A 21,662-nucleotide genomic window follows, 5' to 3' on the forward strand; every position below is an offset into this window, starting at 1 on the left:
GATTTTGTCACTAAAGAAGATTCAGTGACTTCTCCTGCAGAATCTTCTAATTTTGGTTAACATTTCATAGAAAGAAACATTACGCTGATGCCTCATGTGTGCCACACTGTTTAATTTGTTTGTAGATGGGAGTAGCTCATACTTAGGTAAAGTTAATAAAGATCTCTCATTAAATACATATTCTTCCCACCAAAGGTACTAACAACATATCCTGTTATTTGTTTTAACCGCCCATCAACTTGAGATAATAGCCTGACACTTATACTGATTTCATCAATAATAAGCATTCAAAAACTTTTAAATGAGGTTCTGTACTTAGTGCAACTTGATATGAAAGTGGCATGTTCTTCTTGAGCATCGAAATTTTTAAGGCTGGAATGCACTGCTGTACCATCAATAGGAACTGCTGCCTTTCCCATCAAAGAGCAAGCAATTGTCTTTATATTACTTCATGACTTCTATGAATGGTAGCAGTGTTATCTAGAATGGGTCCAGTAGCTAGTGGTAAGGAACAATGTCTCTGTTGATTGCTTGGGTAGCACAGAACAACACATATTTCATAAGTGATTGCTATAATGCATGTGCTTTTCTTATTCTGATCTTTTGCCCCTGTGCTAATGCAATTAATGTACTGGAACAGCTCCTCCCCACTTGATTACCTAACATATTATGTTAGAGAACTTACAGGGCCATTGAAGATTTTAGTGATAACATAATGGACCTTAAAGGGAGGGCACTAACTCTAAATTCTCTCACTTTATGGTCCACTGTGTCTCACTAAAATGCTTCAATAAGTTGAAGTTAACTGGTTATATAGAAAAATGTTTTTTTCATGTTTTTATTACTGGAGATTAAATAATATAGGAAATGCTAAGAATAGTGCAGAATAACAGATGTCTTATTTGTTGTAAGACAATACGATGAAAATCTTATAAGTTACAAGTTAACAAATAATGGATTGCAGTTTTGAAGGAAGGAAAGAAACAAGAATAATTTAACAGTATTTTTTTGTAGTGATCTTATATTAACGTATTGAAGACTGCAAGTAATAAGTTGAATTAATAGTTGAGATTTGTATTTTGGTTTCATTTTGTTGAGATATTTGTGTTTTGTTATAACTGTCATTTGTAAAACTTCATAGAAATTAGGTTGTTTTTAGTGGCATGTCATGTGATGCATTCAATCGATGCAGCACCAGTCATGTGATTCGCAAAGGTCACATGGTTTTCAGGAATTCTCAGTTATCGGAAAGCCCCCCCCCCATCTCCAAGAGTTGTACTGCCCCAAATTTTACCTTTTTTTTTTTTTTTGAACAAAAGAAAATTACAATTCTAATTTTTTAAATTGGTTCAGTAGAACTCAACTTGTTCCAAAATAAGGCGATGATGACATGAATCAACCTAGCCACTTATTAAAATTAGAAAAGTGCTGATGTTAAAATGCAATAAATGAACAGGATGAATATAAACATACTTTGAAGCTACCTCCAGCAAATCATCTTTTGATGTATTAAACACATTTTCTCTATGCTTCTGTCTCATATCATCAGTGATACCACTGAGGAAAAGCAACATCCCTCTATTGCCTGGAGCAATAGGCTGATCCACCTAAAAGTTTTTTTTCAAATTAGCATTACAAGCACTATCAATAAACTGGCTTAAGCATTAATTACATAACTCAGCTAGATGGAAATATAAAAATATGGAAATAAAAAAAAAACCTGCACTTAAGTTAAAAATAGCATTCATAATTATAAGATCTCTTTTATTAATTTAGAAATATGGAAATAAAAAAGAAAAAACTTGCACTTAAGTTAAAAATAGCATTCATAATTATAAGATCTCTTTTATTAAAGAATTTATTACATTCATAAGAAAATAAAACAAATTCTATCTTTTTCAATATTTATTCAGATATAACTTTTTTCTGCAATTTGTTTCCTTTAAACATAATTCGAAGTCTTCTGCTGATGCCTCAGTGATACATTATAGATTTTATGTCTATAGCTACATCAAAAAAGAGATACTGCAAACGACACAATACCAGTCGTTGATATATATATATATATTTTTTTGAGACAGGCTTATTTCTTCATAAAATCCATATTACTCATGTGCAATATTTTTAAAACCCAAATAGCTGTTTTCTATTATTATTTCCTTCATCTTCTTTTTCTAAACATTTCATAATTACAACGGTTTATAATATTATTATTCAACATGTGCTGGATGAAAGGAGGCACTATCATGACTGAGAAGGAAGATCAAAGAAATGTTGGACGTAGTTTAGACAATTAAATGGCTTTAAATAATTAATGAAGAAATGCACAACAAAAGGCTTCAACTTGGTAATTACTACAAGAATGAATAATAAATATTCATAATTTTCTTCAATCAGCCAGAAAATGTTTGGAAATTGACTGAGAATTTACAGGAATACAGATATTATACAGTATGAGTTATCATGGTATTGCATTACTTAATTGCCATGTATCTGTCCTGGATCCCATATATCATGGTATTGCTTAATTGCCACGTACCCATCCAGGACTCCATATATTTGTCTTTTATTATTGCTCACAATTGAAAATTTCACTAGCTTGACAGCTGTCTTTAACTGTTGGTTCTCATCAGAGAGAGAAAACTAAGAATCACAGTGAACTCCTGCCTGAAACTCATGTATATTTTTTGCATTCTTCTCTCTCTTAAAGAATTTGAAAATCAAGTATGTTCTGTCTAGCCTCATTGTGCAAGGGAGTATTTGCTCATACTACCTCTTTACAGTTAGTATGAGCAAAGCATTGGAAGGAAAGTACCAGGGCAGTACTAGCATTAAGGTCATGCTAAAATATGTAGCAATACAAATGAGGTGTATATGACAGAGGGTATAACATGTAACTACAAAGGCCATAATGGGCAAAAAAAAAAAAAATCCCTTATTTGGAGAACTCATTTTTACATAAATGAAAATTGAACTGAGATCCAGAAATGAAGCCTGAATCCAAAACCACTGCTGAAGAAATGCAAATAATTTGAAACAAAAACAATTACCAGAAAGAGAACTATTTTTAAGATAATAAAATGTAATGTATCGATCCTAGGAACACAAAACACACTTAGATGAGCTAGAAGACAAACTAGGTAAAACAAAATGAGATCTTGTTTATATGAGATAAAAAGAGCAGAAGAGGAATGTCATCTATTCAAATGGAAAGATCAGATTTATAACCAATAAGTGGCTCAGCAATAGATGGTCTCTAGTAGCCGTATATCAAGAAGTTTGAAGATGAAACTATTTAATTTAAATAATTTTAATTTCCTCAACTCATGTCAGCAAATAAACCCAATCATACAGGCTAAATCAAGCCCTTCCATTCTGTGGTAGAATTTCTACTTGCATTACTTCATTGCATAAAGATTTAAATATTAAGTTGCTTATAAGCCAGTCTTTCCAGAGTCTACAAATTTCATGTCTTTGTGGAAAGCTTTATACTGCTTAGACTGGGGAAATTATGAATTTAGGAGAGGTGCACATTGTAGTGATGTTGCTCATAGCAGGAACAAGAAGGCTTATTCATGCATGTCTAATATACAAATTGCATACAGCTACAATTACATCCTTGAAAGAAAATTTCATATGCCATTTTAAAGAATCTAGTGAAGTTATCTCACATGGAACCTATGAAATCAGGACTTGAGTCTGCATGATACATATATGAGCATTGCTCATCAAATCTTAAAACTCTACAGGCCTTAATTATTCTAGCAATTACTGGAAAGGAATATCAGAAAGCAGATGTAAATAATATAATATTTACAAAACAAGCATTGAATTTTCCATAGTTTATACTGTTAATGTTTTAAAAGATTTCTTGAAGTATTTTCTTGCATTTTAAGTTAACCAAACCTCTGACAAAACTACAGATATTAATGTAACAAAACCAGCCATTTATATAAATGATTAATGTGCCAAAAATGAAATTAATGAACACAGTTTCTCCTTGCTCAGTCAACCCAACTTTAGCAAGAGGTGTGGCTTGTTTTCCCAAATGGAGGTCTAGCACATCCGTTCAGTCACCTTAAACATTTTCTGCAGATGGAGGGAAAAAAATAGCAACAAGACTACTAGGTGGTAGATGTCTTTCGTTGTCCAGTAAAACACTATTTTGCTTAATGGGGGCCTCTGTTTTGTCTCTAGAGCAAGTTTTCATTAAATATCCCCCACCCACCCCAAAAGTGTAGATAACATACTTCAAGGAACCACGTGGAAAAGCTTAACAGTCCTACATATAAACTTGCTAAACATTTAGCCAAACTACTAGCCACTTTCACAAACAATTCTCCCTCTTTTGTTAAAAATTCTACCCACTTAAAAAGTATTTTAGAAAACCACATCTTAAAAATTCAGACTTAATGGCAAGTTTTGATATCATCTCACTATTCACGAATGTACCATTAACTGAAATCCTTAATTTACTAATTTGACAATTTCCCCTGATATATTTCAGCTATTTAAATTCACAGTACAGGCAAGTTATTTTACATGGAAAGGGAAAATATACAAACAATTAGATGGGACAGCTATGGGATCCCCCCCCCCCCTTCTCCTCCCTTAGCCAACTTCTACATAGAACATCTAGAAAAGCTAGCTATCAATACAGCCGCTCTCAAACTTAGTCTCTGGCTATGATGTGTTTGCTATTTGGCCACATGGCCCAGACACATTGAATACATTCTTAGTGCATCTAAATAGCCAGCACCCAAAAATCCACTTTACAATGGAAGAAGCCAATGACTGTCTGCCCTTCCTGGACATACTAATCACACATTTTCCAAAAAGTTCCTTATCATTCTCGGTTTATAAAAAACCCACACATACAGGAAAATATTTACACGAACCATCACCCTTCTCAACAATATGGTATCTTAAAAACACTAACCCATAGAGCTAGAGCAATTTGTTCAAATGACACTGCTGAACTTTCTCACCTATGTCACACCTTTCTGACCAATGACTATAATCCCCCATAAGATAGATAAAATACTAGATGCTCCCCAAAAATCTCCCCCACTGTCTACCACAGAAGACTACAACAAAACTATTACCATCCCATACATTAAAGGCACATCTGAAAAGATATCTAGAGTGCTTAACACACACCAACTACGCACCATATTTAAACCTTATGTGAAATTGGCAACTCTCACCCATTCACTCAAGGACAGATTCTCTCCTTTATCGCATCCAGGAGTCTATGAAGTGGCCTGTTTACATCATAGAGCCTACTATGGACAGACAGGAAGAACTGTAGACATCTGCCTCAGTGAACACAAAAAATATATCCGGCACTTTCGCTATGGCAAGTCGGAGATGCTCATAGCACCTCCTCCTACGATAGAGGAGGTGCTATGAGCAGTTTTATGAGATGGCTGCTTAGTACATGGAATCAAATAATATGGTAAAGCATCAGGAAACTTCCTGTTAAGTTAGCAAATAATCCTGTCACTTTTTGTCCAGATTGTGCATAGCAATGAAACTTATTAAAAGAAAAAATAATGAACATCCATTATTATTTTATATGAAGTCAACGGAAATTTCAAAAGATTTGGCATTTCTAAAACTTTTTAGTTTCAAAGACATATCTTTTGCCTATGTTATATAAAACAGTAAAGGATATTTATTATGATATTTTTAAACAATTTTCACAAATTTGTTTAAAAGTTAAGTTAAGTTGCAAGTTTTTCTTCATTAATTATGATTTTTAAACCAATCAAGGTGTTCACTTACAAAAAAATACGTTTTAAGCATAAGCCACTGAGGAGTTTTCTATGCGATGTCGTAAACGACTACCACATCAAAAAGCTATCAGAATAGTGAAAACAAGAAAGTGCTTATGCAGATGTGAACTCTGCTCAAGCACATCACTTTTATCAGTATTCAAAAGTACTGATAAAAGCGATGTGTTTGAGCAGAGTTCACATCTGCATAAGCATTTTCTTGTTTTTATTTATTTTTTCCTAGTAAAAACTGTTCCTAGTATATTTTGTCTATTTTAATTATATAATTATAACAGAAAAAATTATATATACCCTATATATATAAAATGATAAGCCTTTTTATGTCACATTTGTATGTCATGTTTATTGAAACGTTTTGAAACTCAGGGGCTACCGAGTGTTTAGTCTTCAAAATTCGAGTCATCAGAATTCAAGGAGAACCGACCTACCAGTACGGAACACAGGGGGTTGGGCATCGTAGGCACCGGGGGGGGGGGGGGGGCATAGCCCCCTAGTGTATATATATATATATATATATATATATATATATATATATATATATATATATATATAGAGAGAGAGAGAGAGAGAGAGAGAGAGAGAGAGAGAGAGAGCCTCCGTAGCTCAGTCAGTATAGACAAAGCCCTTTGGTCGAAAAGACTTGGGGTTTGATTCCCGTCAGTGATGTGAGGAAACTTCATGGTCTCTTTCAACTAAAGGTAAGTTAGCCAGTCTCATATGGAGGCAGGGTTTTTTTTCACCTGGAAACTCAGGTTTTTTGTTCCCCAGAACAGGCAAACTTGCCCATGAACAAATGCATCTACTGGCATAGAACACACCGTGAGGCATGGGGCTAACCACCTTATCTTCGATACAATAGAGGTTAAATGCAGAAAAAATCTTCGACACCGCAAGGTAAAAGAGGAGAGAAGGAATAATAATAATAAGATATATATATATATATATATATATATAGAGAGAGAGAGAGAGAGAGAGAGAGAGAGAGAGATCATTTAAGGGTCAAAGTCAGATAACTGGGAGGAAACCTTTCTTTTCTGGGTAACCACTGAATAAACAAGGATGGGCTGGCAATTTGGGACTTGGGTGACCATATTGTATTTTCTATTACCACAATCTAGAAATACACATGATGGTACACCATCATGATTTTACATGCCAGCTAAGGCATCACATAGCTAAACAAGGCCAACTGCTATTTTCATCAGGGAACCATGTGAAAAGTAAAATAAATTAAAGATACTGAGAAATTATATACTTGGTTTAATCTTTTATCCACGTGTAAACAAATAAAGTTTGCACCTGAAGTATTTTTAGGACTGGGGCAACTCGTATATAGAAGTTAATGACTTCACAAGGCTTTAGTATCCCATAATGCAAAGCATATATCCTTATAGGTATGTATAATGCTATGCATTATGGGAAGGGTCACTACCTAGACCAGTTTCGACCTTTATTGAGGTCTTATCAGTGGGAGCCAGACCCAGAGGTGATATGAAGGTAAGTAATGCCAAAGGAAAGAAACCACTGGGAAGATCTAGAAGGAAATGGACAGAAAACATCAAGAGTATAAGTGGTCTTAACTATTACAGAAGTTTAAATAACCTGGCTGCTAATAGATTGGAGTGGAAAGTTATTGTTCATGGTAGCCTCAATCTGCCTTAGCAAATGAGGAAGATGATGAATATTGTGAAGAAGCTTTCAACTACTATCTTTTGATACTAATTTACTACTTTCTTAAAGAAACCCGTGATTTTTATTTAACAATAACATGAAATAGCATGGGGTGCTTAAGGATCAAAGCTGTATAACTGAGAGGAGACCTCCACATAGCCTTTAAAGGAATGTGGAGAACCAACCAGGGCTTCTGACCTAATGTCCAATCCTCACCTTCTCGTGGTGAACCTTATTGGGTATCTACTAACGAAGGAAGATGGGCTGGCAATTTGGGATTTAGCCGACCAAATGGTATTCTTATTGGCTTAAACCAATATAGAAAATGATGGTACAACATGACAAAATTTCTTGCTGGCTGGGGCATTGCCCAGTTAAACAAGGCCCCCGTTGTTTTCGCCAGGGAACCAGGGCAAACAACAAAAAGTCAGCTACTGGAACAAATCTGAAAGCACACCCAAACTAAACATCACCAGAGTTAAAGATGGGTACTATCAACATAAGATACCTGAATGGCAAAGAAATGGAGCTAGCTGATGAATTAAATAAGTACCAGATCGACATAATAGGAGTGACCGAAACAAAAAAGCCAAAAACTGGTGAGATCTTTCTGAACAATAAATACAAAATGTTATATTCAGGAAATAACAATCAAGGAAAAGAAGGAATAGCTGTAGTATTCAACACAAAATACGAGGCTAATCTTCTTGAATGGCAGTCAGTCTCAAGTAGAGTAATGTGGGCAAATATGAGAATGGGGAACTGGACAATGAGACTTATTTATGCATATGGTCCCACAGAAGGTTCTACTAAGGTAGAAGTGGAGGAATTTTTTGATGCTTTAGAAAAAGCAACTGACACAATGAAAAAGGAAAAGTTGGTCCTTGTTGGAGATCTAAATAGCAGAGTAGGAAATGATTGTCAGACATACAAAAAATAATTTGAGAAAATTTGGAGAAAGGAGCAAAGCCAATAATAATGGCAAATATCTGTTGGATTTCTGCTCAGGACATGGACTGGTTATTACTAACACGACATTCCAACATAGAAATGTGCACAAATTCACATGGAGAGAAGAGGCAAGCAACAAGAAAAGTCTAATTGACTATGTTATTGTTGATAGTGATGTTTTCTCTCTGGTGCAGGACACTAGAGTGTACAGAGGATTTGAAATTGGAAGTGATCACTATTTGGTCTTGAGCAGGATAAAATTGAATTTCATATTGAAAAGAATGATATGTAAGAAAGTTTTAAAGCAAATAAAAGTTGAGCAGCTCTCAGATGTGAACTGTAGACTAAAATACAGAAAGATTATTGAAAAGAAAAAGAAAGTTTGAGAACAGGAATCAAACCTTGGAGATTCAGTGGCAAACTCTGAAGAAAACATTGATTGATTCTGCCAGAGAGGCATGTGGTGAGGTTGTGTGCAAGGATAAAAAAATCAGAACTCCCTGGTGGACACAGGAAGTTAAAGAAGCAGTGAAGGAAAAGAAGAAAGCATATCAAAAGTTCCTGGCAAATAAGTCAGCTTTTACTCTTACAGAATACAGAGCCAAATGAAAGAAAGCTAAACACTGTTTAAAACTAGCTAAACAAAAGTCATGGGAGGACTTTGGCAAGAATATAGAAAATAAATATCAAGATATTCTGGAGGTTGTTGAAGCTTAGAAATGGAGGAAAGAGTGCTGTAAAAGGAGTTAGAGATGATAAAGGTTACATGAAAACAGGAGAAAAAGATATCCTTGAAGTATGGAGTAATTACTTCGAAAAATTGCTAAATGAAACAAGCAGTGATAGCACAGTGGTAAAAAACACTCAACAGGCATACAGTCAGGAATACATATCCACACTTGAAGTAGAAAAAGCCATCAAAGTGTTGAAATGTGGAAAGGCAGCAGGAGTAGATGATATTCGACCAGAAATGTGAAGTATGGTGGTATAAAGGTAGTGCAGTGGCTGCACTGCATAGTTCAGAAAGCCTGAACAGAGGGACGAATTCCCGATGATTGGAGTAGAGCTCTAATAGTACCCATATGTAAAAAGGGAAATAAAATTGAATGTAAGAATTACAGAGTTATTTCCCTACTGAGTTTTCCTGGCATGATCTATGCAAGCATACTTGAGAAACGGTTGAGAAGAATTGTGGAAGAAAAGCTTGGTGAAGAACAAGCTGGATTCCGGCCAAATAGAGGCTGTCACGATCAGATCTTCACTTTACGACAAATAGTTGAGAAAACATGGGAATATAACAAAGATCTGTATTTAAGTTTTGTCGATCTGGAAAAGGCATATGACAAGGCGCCAAGAGAGAGAGAAGCTATTCAATACACTACAGTTATATGGTGTCAATGGGGCATTATATCAAGCAATACTTAGTCTTTATTTGAGTTGTAAGTCAGCAGTTAGAATTGAAGGAAATACAGGAAGATGGTTTAATGTTAAATCTGGTGTGAGACAAGGATGTACATTATCCCCTCTGTTATTCATTATCTATATGGATCACATTATGAAGGAAAGGGATATTAAACATGATATCAAAATTGGAGATGTTAATGTCAGCTCTTTGCTTTATGCGAATGATGTTATACTTCTAAATAAATCCGCTACAAGTCTGCAAAATTCTCTGACTAAATTGAATAGCTGTTGTAATAGATATGGTATGAAAGTCAGCAATAAAAAGACAAAGACAATGAAAATAGGCAGAATCATTGAAAATGTCAACTGTGTTGTGAATGGACAACCTGTGGAACAAGTGAAACATTTCAGCTACTTAGGCACGATTTTTACTGAAGATGGTACATTAAATATGGAAATAGACTACAGAATCAGCAAATCTGGTATGGTAGGAAGTCAATTGAATAAAGTCATATGGAATAAGAGAGAAATTAGTCGGAACACTAAATTAGCTGTATACAAGATAGTGTTCAAACCAGTTTTAACTTATGGATCTGAGAGCTGGGTCAGAAGTAAAATACTTGACCAAAGACTAGAGAGTCCTGAGATAGATTATAGGCGTGAACAGATGGCATCAATGCAATATCATATTAAAAACCAGAATATTAGGAAAGAACTTGACATTGTCAAAATCCAGGAATGCATTAGCAGAGCTAATTTCAGGTGGTATGGTCACTTAAACAGAATGGACGAAGAAAGATTAGCAAAACAAGTGTTCTCTGCCAGGTTGGCAGCAAAATGACCCAGAGGAAGACCAAGATATAGGTGGATTGATATGGTACAAAGTGCCTTAGACGATAGAAATATAAGATCTGATAATGTTGAAGTCTTGACAAGTAATAGACTGATTTGGAGGAAAATTGTAGATAGGAAGTTAGTAATGATGTAATTTTTTTCATGTAGTACTATCATATCCTGTATATATCTCTTGAGGGGTACATGGCAGGAATTTGATGATGATGATGATGACTAAATTAGCTGTATATACAAAACAGTTTTCAAACCAGTTTTAACTTACGGATCTGAGAGCTGGGTCAGAAATAAAATACTTGACCAAAGGCTAGTGACTGCAGATATGAGAGTCCTGAGAAAGATTAGAGGCGTGAACAGATGGCATTAATGGCAATATCATATTAAAAATGAGGATATTAGGAAAGAACCTGACATTGTCGGCATCCAGGAATGCAGTAATGAGCTAATCTCCAGTGGCATGGTCACTTTAACAGAATGGGTGAGGAAAGATTAGCAAAACAAGTGTTCTCTGCCAGGTTGGCAGCAAAACGACCCAGAGGAAGACCAAGATATAGGTGGATTGATACAGTACAATGTGCCTTAGACGATAGAAATATAAGATCTGATAATGATAATATTGGAGTCTTGACAAGTAATAGACTGATTTGGAGGAAAATTGTAGATAGGAAGTTAGTAATGATGTAAATTTTTCATGTAGTACTATCATATCCTGTACACCCCTTGAGGGTACATGTCAGGAACTTGATGATGATGATGATGATGAAATAGCATTTGTTCAAGTTAACAAACCTTGAAATAAAGTTAACAAACCTTGAAATACTCGAATGAAAAATCAATTTCCAAACATGAATAAATAAATGGAGGATTACTATATATGTATATATGGACTTTTTCTACTAAAGGTGAGTTAGTCGATCTCATTTTGAGGTAGCAGTTTTTTCTTCTAGAAGCCAGGATTTTTCATCCCATATACAGGAAAATTCACCAGAGAACATACCATTAACAGAGAGAAATACTAACAGTCGGCATTAGATGGTGGATTGCATGCACATGTCATGTAATAATACTACATAAAATCAAAACTAGACTGTGGTGTCCTCTTTTTAATACCCTGTGTCAAGTGAGAATGCAATATTTTAAATGGATCTCAATTTAGTAAAATTCTTTTTAAACTTCCCACAGAAGCTCCGAAGATGATGCACTGTCGAAACAGCTCACATCCTATTACTCTCACCCCCTGATCTTATCCCATCATATCCTTCCCCAAAAAATTTCTATTTACACCCTCTCCCTACTTTAATAATATAAAAAACCTGGGTTTTTCAAAGAGTTCACATACCCCTTGCCTCACCAATAATACTCCCACATCTCTCTCTCTACACCCACATTTTCCAACCCCTTTCAATTATACTTTCTTTTAACAGCAGATGAATGTGTATAGTGACAAGCCGGGCCGCTGAATAAGAAGACAGCCAGCAACGTCCTACAAAGTTATGTCTAAATTATTCCTCCTATATATTCTTCATGTATCTGTCTATATAAAACATCAGTAATGCCCTAAAATTCGAGTAAAAAGCCAATGACATTATTAAAAAAAGGGGCACTCCTAAACAAAAAATAGGCTAAATAGCCTTAAAAATAATTATTATGATTACAGCTATTTTGCCTGCTTCAGTTTAGGAGTACCCCTGTTTAAATGTCATTGGCTATTTACTCATGGATTCTTAGGGCATTATGAGTGTAGATGTACTAAAAAGTATATGTAGCCTAAGGAATAGAAAATTGCACATACCTTTTTCTGGGTGTTGTGGCTTTTCCTCAGTCTGCGATGTCGAAAACTGCAGAGTGTGTGTGTGTGGGGGGGGGGGTAGGTAGTTTGGTAGAATAAGTTAGAAAAAACCTGGGTTTTTTTCGTAACATATAGAAACATATACTTTTATATAGGGTGGGGAAAAAATGAAAGGGTTAATTTTTTTAAAATAGGGAGGGGGAAAGATGGTTGACGGGGTGTGGACCGTTTCGACTATTCGTGGTCGTCATCTGATAGCTTCCACTTTCCCAATGTGTTCAGATGACGACCACGAATAGTCGAAACGGTCCACACCCCGTCAACCATCTTTCCCCTTCCCCCCTCCCTATTTTAAAAAAATTAACCCTTTCATTTTTTCCTCACCCTATATAAAAGTATATGTTTCTATATGTTACGAAAAAAACTCAGGTTTTTTCTAACTTATTCTACCAAACTACCCCCCCCCCCCCACACACACACTGCAGTTTTCGACATCACAGACTGAGGAAAAGCCACAACACCCAGAAAAAGGTATGTGCAATTTTCTATTCCTTAGGCTACATATACTTTTTAGTACATCTACACTCATAATGCCCTAAGAATCCATGAGTAAATAGCCAATGACATTTAAACAGGGGTACTCCTAAACTGAAGCAGACAAAATAGCTGTAATCATAATAGTTTATAAAGAGGAGTAACATGGGAGTTTTCCCAGAAATAATATACTTAAAAATAATATTTTCTTAGAGGAGTAACTTGGGAATTTTCCCAGAAATAATACCTATAACCTCGTTTAAAACTTATAATGAGAAAAACTATTTTGTTCCCAACAAAATGTGTAAAAACAAATGGTTGTTGAAACAGAAAATATAAATACATTATTTTTAAATCAGTATAAGCCAGATAAATTTTTATACAAAATTAACTTACATCACTAAAAACACCCAACTTTGCTTCATCAATATCTTGCTGACTGAATTCTCCCTTTAGGAGCCAATCCACTGCACCAGAGAAGCAACGGAGAGTCTGGTGAAAATTTGGATCTCTGAAAATTGGAAATGACATGCAAAATTATATTAAGAAAACTTTTAGAAATTAAAAAAAAAATACCAAAAATAAAATTGCAGAGTATACCACTAAAATTCATAATGAACAGCATGTGAAAGTTATATATTCCAATGTAACACATATGACATTCTGATCATGTTAAAATGCTACTCATTCATTCCTCAACTTACAACCACTTGAACTTATGATGGCAATCCCTTTAACACATTCACTGAATACTCACTTCTGTAACTCAAAGATCAAAGTGTTAGTGCCACTTTCAAGGCATACATATTATTTAAGAATTACTTGAGTCAGGTTGCTAATGAGGACAAGGAAACCCCCTCAGACACTTCTGGAATGAATATATCTTGCACTATACAAAGAATGCAATGCAGATGCAACATGGAGTGGGGGTGACAGCAGCATGTATGAAAAAAAAAAAGCTGCTGAAAATAAATCTTCACAGATTCACAAAGCAAAGCCTTACAAGAAATTAGTGAGAAGATAGCGCTCTTAGTTGAAGATCTTATAGAGCTTGAAGCACAGAAAGCTTCAGAACAAAAAGAAAGAGAAACAAAGCAGAAGAACAAGAAGCTCATGCCCCTCCCCAAAAGTTAACAGTGAAAAAATTGGCAGAGGCATTTACCACTGTTAAAAAGAAACAATTTGGTTGTTGGAGGAAATGGACCTCACACAGAAAGCTTTGGCAAAGTATATAGAATGATGAAGACTGCAATTTCTCTACAGAGAAATTAATGCAAAGAAGAAGAAAGGCAAACTGTGCAGGCTGACTTGGAAATAATGCATAAATTTTTAAGGAAGCCCATTTCTGCAGAAAGATGAGCCTAGACCAGGGGTCGGCAACCTGCGGCTCTTTGGATGTGAAGCTGCAGCTCTTTAGTTCCATACGCAAATATTATTTATTTTATCAAAAAAAAAAAAAATTTAAAAATCGTTCTGAATCGATTAATGAGGATTAGGCACAGATTCTATCTCTCAGCCACTTGTACTCGCTTTTCACCGCACCCCTCCCCCGTGACACGCATCGTCATTGTCATCAGTCCGTCGGAAGCTCTCGGAAGTTTATATGTTTGGCAATTTTCATTGATTTCGGCATAGCTGGGCATAACACCTTTACTCGTAAACTAAGTATCTAATATTTGCCAAAATTAAAAAAAAAAAAAACTAAAATGTGCAGACTGCGCCGTGATAAACACGTTCTGACAAGTCCGTTCGTGCCAGTCGGCAATCACCGCACACGGGAGGCGACCACAGATGCGACGAAACTATGTACTTATAGTCAATCAGTACGTGAGAGAGTGAGACAAACAGTGTTTCGTGTCTAAATTATTTATTTTAATAATTAAATTATTAGAGAATTATTTATTTTATTTAAGTAGGTATTTTTAATTGGGAAATATCGTTGTAAAATGTTTTTTGATAAATTATATTTCATTATGCCCAGCTTCTTGTATCCGCTAAAACAGTACAAGATAGAATAGCTAAAATGTCTTCAAATGTAACATATTTGCAGGTGGAAGATATTCAACCTTCTTCTGCCTTATCACTTGCTATAGATGAGTCTTGCGACATAAAAGACACGGCACAAGTTGCCCTTTTTGTCAGGTATATGTCTTCCCGAGGTCCAAAAGAAGAACTTCTAGGATTGCTACCGCTCTCGGGACAAACTAGAGGGGAAGATATAGCGAATGCCGTGCAAAAATGCCTTGAAGACAATAAGATCTTGTGGCTCTTTAAAAACTTTGAAATTTTGTAAATTGTAATTTTTGACTCTTCCGACTCAAAAGGTTGCCGACCCCGGGACTAGACCTTCCACAATTAATGCATCTGGTGAACCATCCTCAGAACACTTTGTTGCAATTCCTGAATCTGTTGTTGACAACCTAGCTGATCATCCAATTAATGAAGCAAAAGTTTGAAAAAATTACTCTTGTTCTATGCAGTTTGAGCTGATTATTTTACTGGTAAGTTCACAGAAGTAGTGTACACTGATTATTATTTATTAAAGTACAGTACTGTATACAGCAATTTTATAATTTATATAATGTATTATTTCACTATGAACAAAGGAATAAAATTAGTTAAAAACATAACAAAACAGACCCACACATTTTAGCTTCTGGACGTGTTAACGGTTAACATATTCTTATCATTTATATAGTGATTCCTGACTTACAACAAGCTCATGATGGAAATCAATTTGCTAGTCAGCGTGATGAGAGCACAGTAAGCTGAGTATGACATTTCATAGGAGAGAATTTTTGCTGGGTATAATTAATGAATGTCACTTTGCATAACTGCATTAAAATATAATAACAGAAATTGCCAGTTAGCTCCATATACTAAAAACAAAAGTAAATTGGAAAATTTCATGGTGACTGACTCATCTATTCAATGAGCAGTAGATTGCATTTTCAGCTATTCGAGGGCTGGATATATGGTGAGAGTACTGAACCTGCAAATAATAAATTTAGAGTAGTAAGCACAGGACTCTGAAAGTGAGATGTAGGAAAATGGGATGTAGTATGTAGTTGCATGTTTTTTTTTTTACTTAGGTTTCAAGGAAGCCGATTTCTAATGCAGTTTGCTGTATTTTGACCTTAATGGAATTAAATTAAATTAAATTAATTTAATTTAATTTAATTCCATTAATAACTGAAAACATAGTTATATTATTATTTAAAGGTCAAAACAAAAAAAAGGGGACTTTAGAGAAAATAAAAAGGTGCAGTCCATAATTAGAAGAGTAATTCAAAGTGATCTACTGGTATAGGCTAAGTATAAATAAATATATATATATATATATATATATATATAATATATAGCTGACCTAATGTCCAATCCTCACCTTCTCATGGTGCACCCTGTTGGGTATCTACTTGGATACTGAACGAACAAGGATGGGCTGGCAATTTGGGATTTAGCTGACCAAATTGTATTCTTATTGGTTACTCCAAAATAAAAAATTATGGTACAACATCACAAAATTTCATGCCGGCTGGGGCATTGCCCAGTTAAACAAGGCCCCCTTTGTTTTCGCCAGGGAACCAGGGCGAACAGCAAAAAGTCAGCTACTGGAACAAATCTGAAAGCACAGCCAAACTAAACATCACCAGCGTTAAAGATCGGTACTATCAACATAAGAAGCCTGAATGGCAAAGAAATGGAGCTAGCTGATGAATTAGATAAGTACCAGATCGACATAATAGGGGTGACTGAAACAAAAAAGCCAAAAACTGGTGAGACCTTTCTGAACAATAAATACAAAATGTTATATTCAGGAAATGACAATGAAGGAAAAGAAGGAGTAGCCATAGTATTCAACACAAAATACAAGGTTAATCTTCTAGAATGGCAGTCAGTCTCAAGTAGAGTAATGTGGGCAAATATGAGAATGGGGAACTGGACAATGAGACTTATTTATGCATATGGTCCCACAGAAGGTTCTACTAAGGTAGAACTGGAGGAATTTTTTGATGCTTTAGAAAAAGCAACTGACACAATGAAAAAGGAAAAGTTGGTCCTTGTTGGGGATCTAAATAGCAGAGTAGGAAATGACTGTCAGACATACAAAAATATTTTGGGAAAATTTGGAGAAAAGAGCAAAGCTAATAATAATGGCAAATATCTGTTGGGTTTCTGCTCAGGACATTGACTGGTTATTACTAACACGACGTTCCAACATAAAAATGTGCACAACTTCACATGGAGAGAAGAGGCAAGGAACAAGAAAAGTCTAATTGACTATGTTATTGTTGATAGTGATGTTTTCTCCCTGGTGCAGGACACCAGAGTGTATAGAGGATTTGAAATTGGAAGTGATCACTATTTAGTCTTGAGCAGGATAAAATTGAATTTCATATTGAAAAGAATGATATGTAAGAAAGTTTTAAAGCAAATAAAAGTTAAGCAGCTCTCAGATGTGAACTGTAGACTAAAATACACAAAGATTATTGAAGAAAAAATGAAAGAGTTGGAGAACAGGAATCAAACCTTGGAGATTCAGGGACAAGCCTTGAAGAAAGCCCTGAATGATTCAGCTAGAGAGACATGTGGTGAAATTGTCTCCAAGGATAGAAAAATCAGAACTCCATGGTGGACACAGGAAGTTAAAGAGGCAGTGAAGAAAAAGAAGAAAGCATATCAAACATTCCTGGCAAATAAGTCAGCTTGTGCTCTTAGAGAATACAGAGACAAATGCAAGAATGCTAAACAGTGTGTAAAACTAGCTAAACAAAAGTCATGGAAGGACTTTGGCAAGAATATAGAAAATAAATATCAAGAAGGTGGCAAAATATTCTGGAGGTTGTTGAAGAAGCTTAGGAATGGAAGGAAAGAGTACTGTAAAAGGAGTTAGAGATGATAAAGGTGACATGAAAACAGGAGAAAAAGATATCCTTGAAGTATGGAGTAATTACTTTGAAAAACTGCTAAATGAAACAAGCAGTGATGACAGCACAGTGATAAAAAACACTGACCAGGCATGCAGTCAGGAATACATATCCATACTTGAAGTAAAAAAGCCATCAAAGGCTTGAAATGTGGAAAGGCAGCAGGAGTAGATGATATTTGACCAGAAATGCTGAAGTATGGTGATATAAAAGTCTTACAGTGGCTGCACTGCATAGTTCAGAAAGTCTGGACAGAGGAACGAATTCCCAATGATTGGAGTAGAGCTCTCATAGTACCCATATATAAAAAGGGAAATAAAACTGAATGTGAGAATTACAGAGGTATTTCCCTACTGAGTGTTCCTGGCAAGATCTATGGAAGTATAATTGAGAAACGGTTGAGAAGAATTGTGGAAGGAAAGCTTGGTGAAGAACAAGCTGGATTCAGGCCAAACAGAGGCTGTCAGGATCAGATCTTCAATTTACGACAAATAGTCGAGAAAGCATGGGAATATAACAAAGATCTGTATTTAAGTTTTGTCGATTTGGAAAAGGCATATGACAAATTGCCAAGAGAGAAGCTATTCAATATGCTACAGTTATATGGTGTCAATGGGGCATTATATCAAGCAATACTTAGTCTCTATTTGAGTTGTAAGTCAGCAGTTAGAATTGAAGGAAGTACAGGAAGATGGTTTAATGTTAAATCTGGTGTGAGACAAGGATGTACATTATCCCCTCTGCTATTCATTATATATATGGCTCACATTATGAAGGAAAGTGGTATTAAACATGATATCAAAATTGGAGATGTTAATGTCAGCTCTTTGCTTTATGTTTATGATGTTATACTTCTAAATAAATCCGCTACGTCTGTCAGATTCTCTGACTAAATTGAATAACTGTTGTAATAGATATGGTATGAAGGTCAGCAATAAAAAGACAAAGACAATGAAAGTAGGCAGAATCATTGAAAATGTCAACTGTGTTGTGAATGGAGAACCTATTGAACAATTAAAACATTTCAGCTACTAGGCACGATGTTTTAGTGAAGATGGTAAATTAAATATAGGAATAGACAACAGAATCAGCAAAGCTGGTATGGTGGGAAGTCAATTGAATAAATTATAATGGAATAAGAGAGAAATCAGTCAGAACACTAAATTAGCTGTATACAAGACAGTGTTCAAACCAGTTTTAACTTATGGATCTGAGAGCTGGGTCAGAAGTAAAACACTTGACCGAAGACTACAGACCGCAGATATGAGAGTCCTGAGATAGATTACAGACGTGAACAGATGGCATCAATGGCAATATCATATTAAAAATGAGGATATTAGGAAAGAACTTGACATTGTCAGCTTCCAGGAATGTGTTAGCAGAGCTAATCTCAGGTGGTATGGTCACTTAAACAGAATGGGTGAAGAAAGGTTAGCAAAACAAGTGTTTTCTGCCAGGTTGGCAGCAAAACGACCCAGAGGAAGACCAAGATATAGGTGGATTGATATGGTACAAAGTGCCTTAGATGATAGAAATATAAGATCTAATAATGTTGGAGTCTTGACAAGTAACAGACTGATTTGAAGGAAAATTGTAGATAGGAAGTTAGTAATGATGTAATTTTTTTCATGTAGTACTATCATATCCCGTATGCCTCCTTGAGGGTACATGGCAGAAATTTGATGATGATGATGTATATATAGTAAAAATAAAAATAGATTTTATGTAACACCACTCCATTATAGTGTGAATAACCATTTACATGACAGAGTTAAAAACTTACAGCTGTCTCTCTGTTGTGAAAAAGGGGGTTATCTATTAAGCAAACTGCCCTCTTCTAGACAGCAAGAAACATTTTATAAAAGTTTTTGGTACATACTAGAGCATCATTCTATGACTGGCCAATAAGTTAAAAATTTACTGACAGATATATTCCACTAATCTACGATACGAGTTTATTATTTGGGTAAAGATCAAGATGGTACTTTTTGCCTGTCCAGTGTCCTTCATATAATGATTTTTCAGTCAGCCTCAACCATGTGTTGAGGTTGACTGAAAAAAGACTGACCAGTGTGATTATCACACTGGTCAGTCTTTTTTTCTTTTAATATATGTCCTAAAAATTTCAGCAATCATATTTACAGTTATTGGCTCCCCCCATTGCTCTTCCAACAGTCTGTGTTTTTAAAGCGTGCACTAATATAGAATAGACATAACAATTTATCAGTCACGTCACATTCTTGTATTTATACTGACTTTTCTAATAATATCTTATTCACGTTTTGGCTGTTTCCATTTTCCATCACAAGTGATTAAACTTACCCAGACATAAATTTACTTACTTGCACTGGGGGATGACTGACCTTTAAAGTCATGTTTAGGTTTTATCCAATCCTTTATAATTGTGATTATCATTTTTTTCCCATAGTGCTCCATTACTTTATTAGCTGCACATTACTTTGCAGGATTCCAATACTGTCAAATATTAAATATTTTAGTCTTCTAAGGCACTTCTAACTGCTAGTACGGTATGGCACAAAAAAAAGTAAACTAAACTTTGATATCTCCTCCAGTACCCACACTATGAGATATGCACTGTTTGGCTGTATGCATATTAATAGAAAAGCATGTGTAGAGTCTATGCCATTTCATTTAGCTATAGCAATGATGTTGCCACTGGAAGAAAAGATGTTTATTGTTGAGCATTATTTTCATTCATATGGAGTTGGTAGAGCAAATGGTTCAAGCCTATGACATGTTTGTGAGTAATTTGTGAATGGGTATTCCACCATGACCTGCCTTCAAACCTTGATGAACTAAGGTATAAAATTACATATGTCCCAACCCTTTTTTTCCGAGATGACAGAGAACCTTTGGATGCACTACAAAACCTGTCTTGAAAGACAAGGTGCTCATTTCCAGTATGTAATCTACTGTCATTAATGCTTTATTCGACTAAGATTTCACTGATAGTTGTGAATGTACATATTGATATATTTTTTGTTTATAAATCCATTTACTCCATAACATGCACCAGGGAGAAATCATCCCTATCAACAATAACTTAGTCAGTGAGACTTTTCTTATTCCTTGCATCTTTTCTTCATGTGAGTTTGTGCATATTTTTATGTTGAAACACTGTGTTAGTAATAACCAATCCATGTCCTGAGCAGAAATTCAACAGGTATTTGCCATTATTATTAGCTCTGCTCTTTTCTCCAAATTTCCCCAAAATATTTTAGTATGTCTGACAATTATTTCCTACTCTACTATTTAGATCCCCAACAAGGACATCTTTTCATTTTTCATTGTGTCAGTTACTTTTTCTAAAGCCTCAAAAAATTCTTCCACTTCTACCTTAGTAGAGCCTTCTGTGAGACAGCATAAATAAATCTCATTGTCCAGTTCCCCATTCTGATATTTGCCCACATCACTCTACTTGAAATTGCCTGTCATTCAAGAAGATTAGTTGTGTGAGATGAGTTATGTGAGCTATACTAAACCAATGTTCTCTCCAGAAATTTTTACCAGCCGGGTGGAATGAAACATTAGCCGGGCATACAAAAATTATTTTTCCATTCTTGCTCATTATTTAGCCATGTCAATTCACAACATTAGCTGGGCTGTCAGTAAAACCCGCCAGGCAGTTTGTCCATTCAAAAGGTCCTGGGGAGAACACAGCAAAACATACTGTGGACAGAAACCTTTAATATCCTACAAAGTGACAACCTTGAT

General features: G+C 35.2%; 1 protein-coding gene across 1 annotated transcript in view; it reads right to left on the bottom strand.

The window, feature by feature from the left end:
• Positions 1-21,662, bottom strand: part of LOC150110408 (presequence protease, mitochondrial) — a 320,487-nt gene that overhangs the window by 10,670 nt on the left and 288,155 nt on the right. The window contains exons 25-26 of the mRNA XM_090393554.1: positions 13,396-13,510; positions 1,474-1,607 (exon numbers count right to left, since the gene is read on the bottom strand). Of these exons, the coding sequence (XP_090249680.1) occupies positions 1,474-1,607; positions 13,396-13,510 (249 nt within the window). The remainder of the gene's footprint in view (positions 1-1,473; positions 1,608-13,395; positions 13,511-21,662) is intronic.

The sequence above is a fragment of the Typopeltis vanoorti genome, chromosome 1 (genome assembly GCF_054136105.1).
Source record: "Typopeltis vanoorti isolate ZY-2024b chromosome 1, IOZ_Tvanoo_1.0, whole genome shotgun sequence".
Taxonomy (NCBI): domain Eukaryota; kingdom Metazoa; phylum Arthropoda; class Arachnida; order Uropygi; family Thelyphonidae; genus Typopeltis; species Typopeltis vanoorti.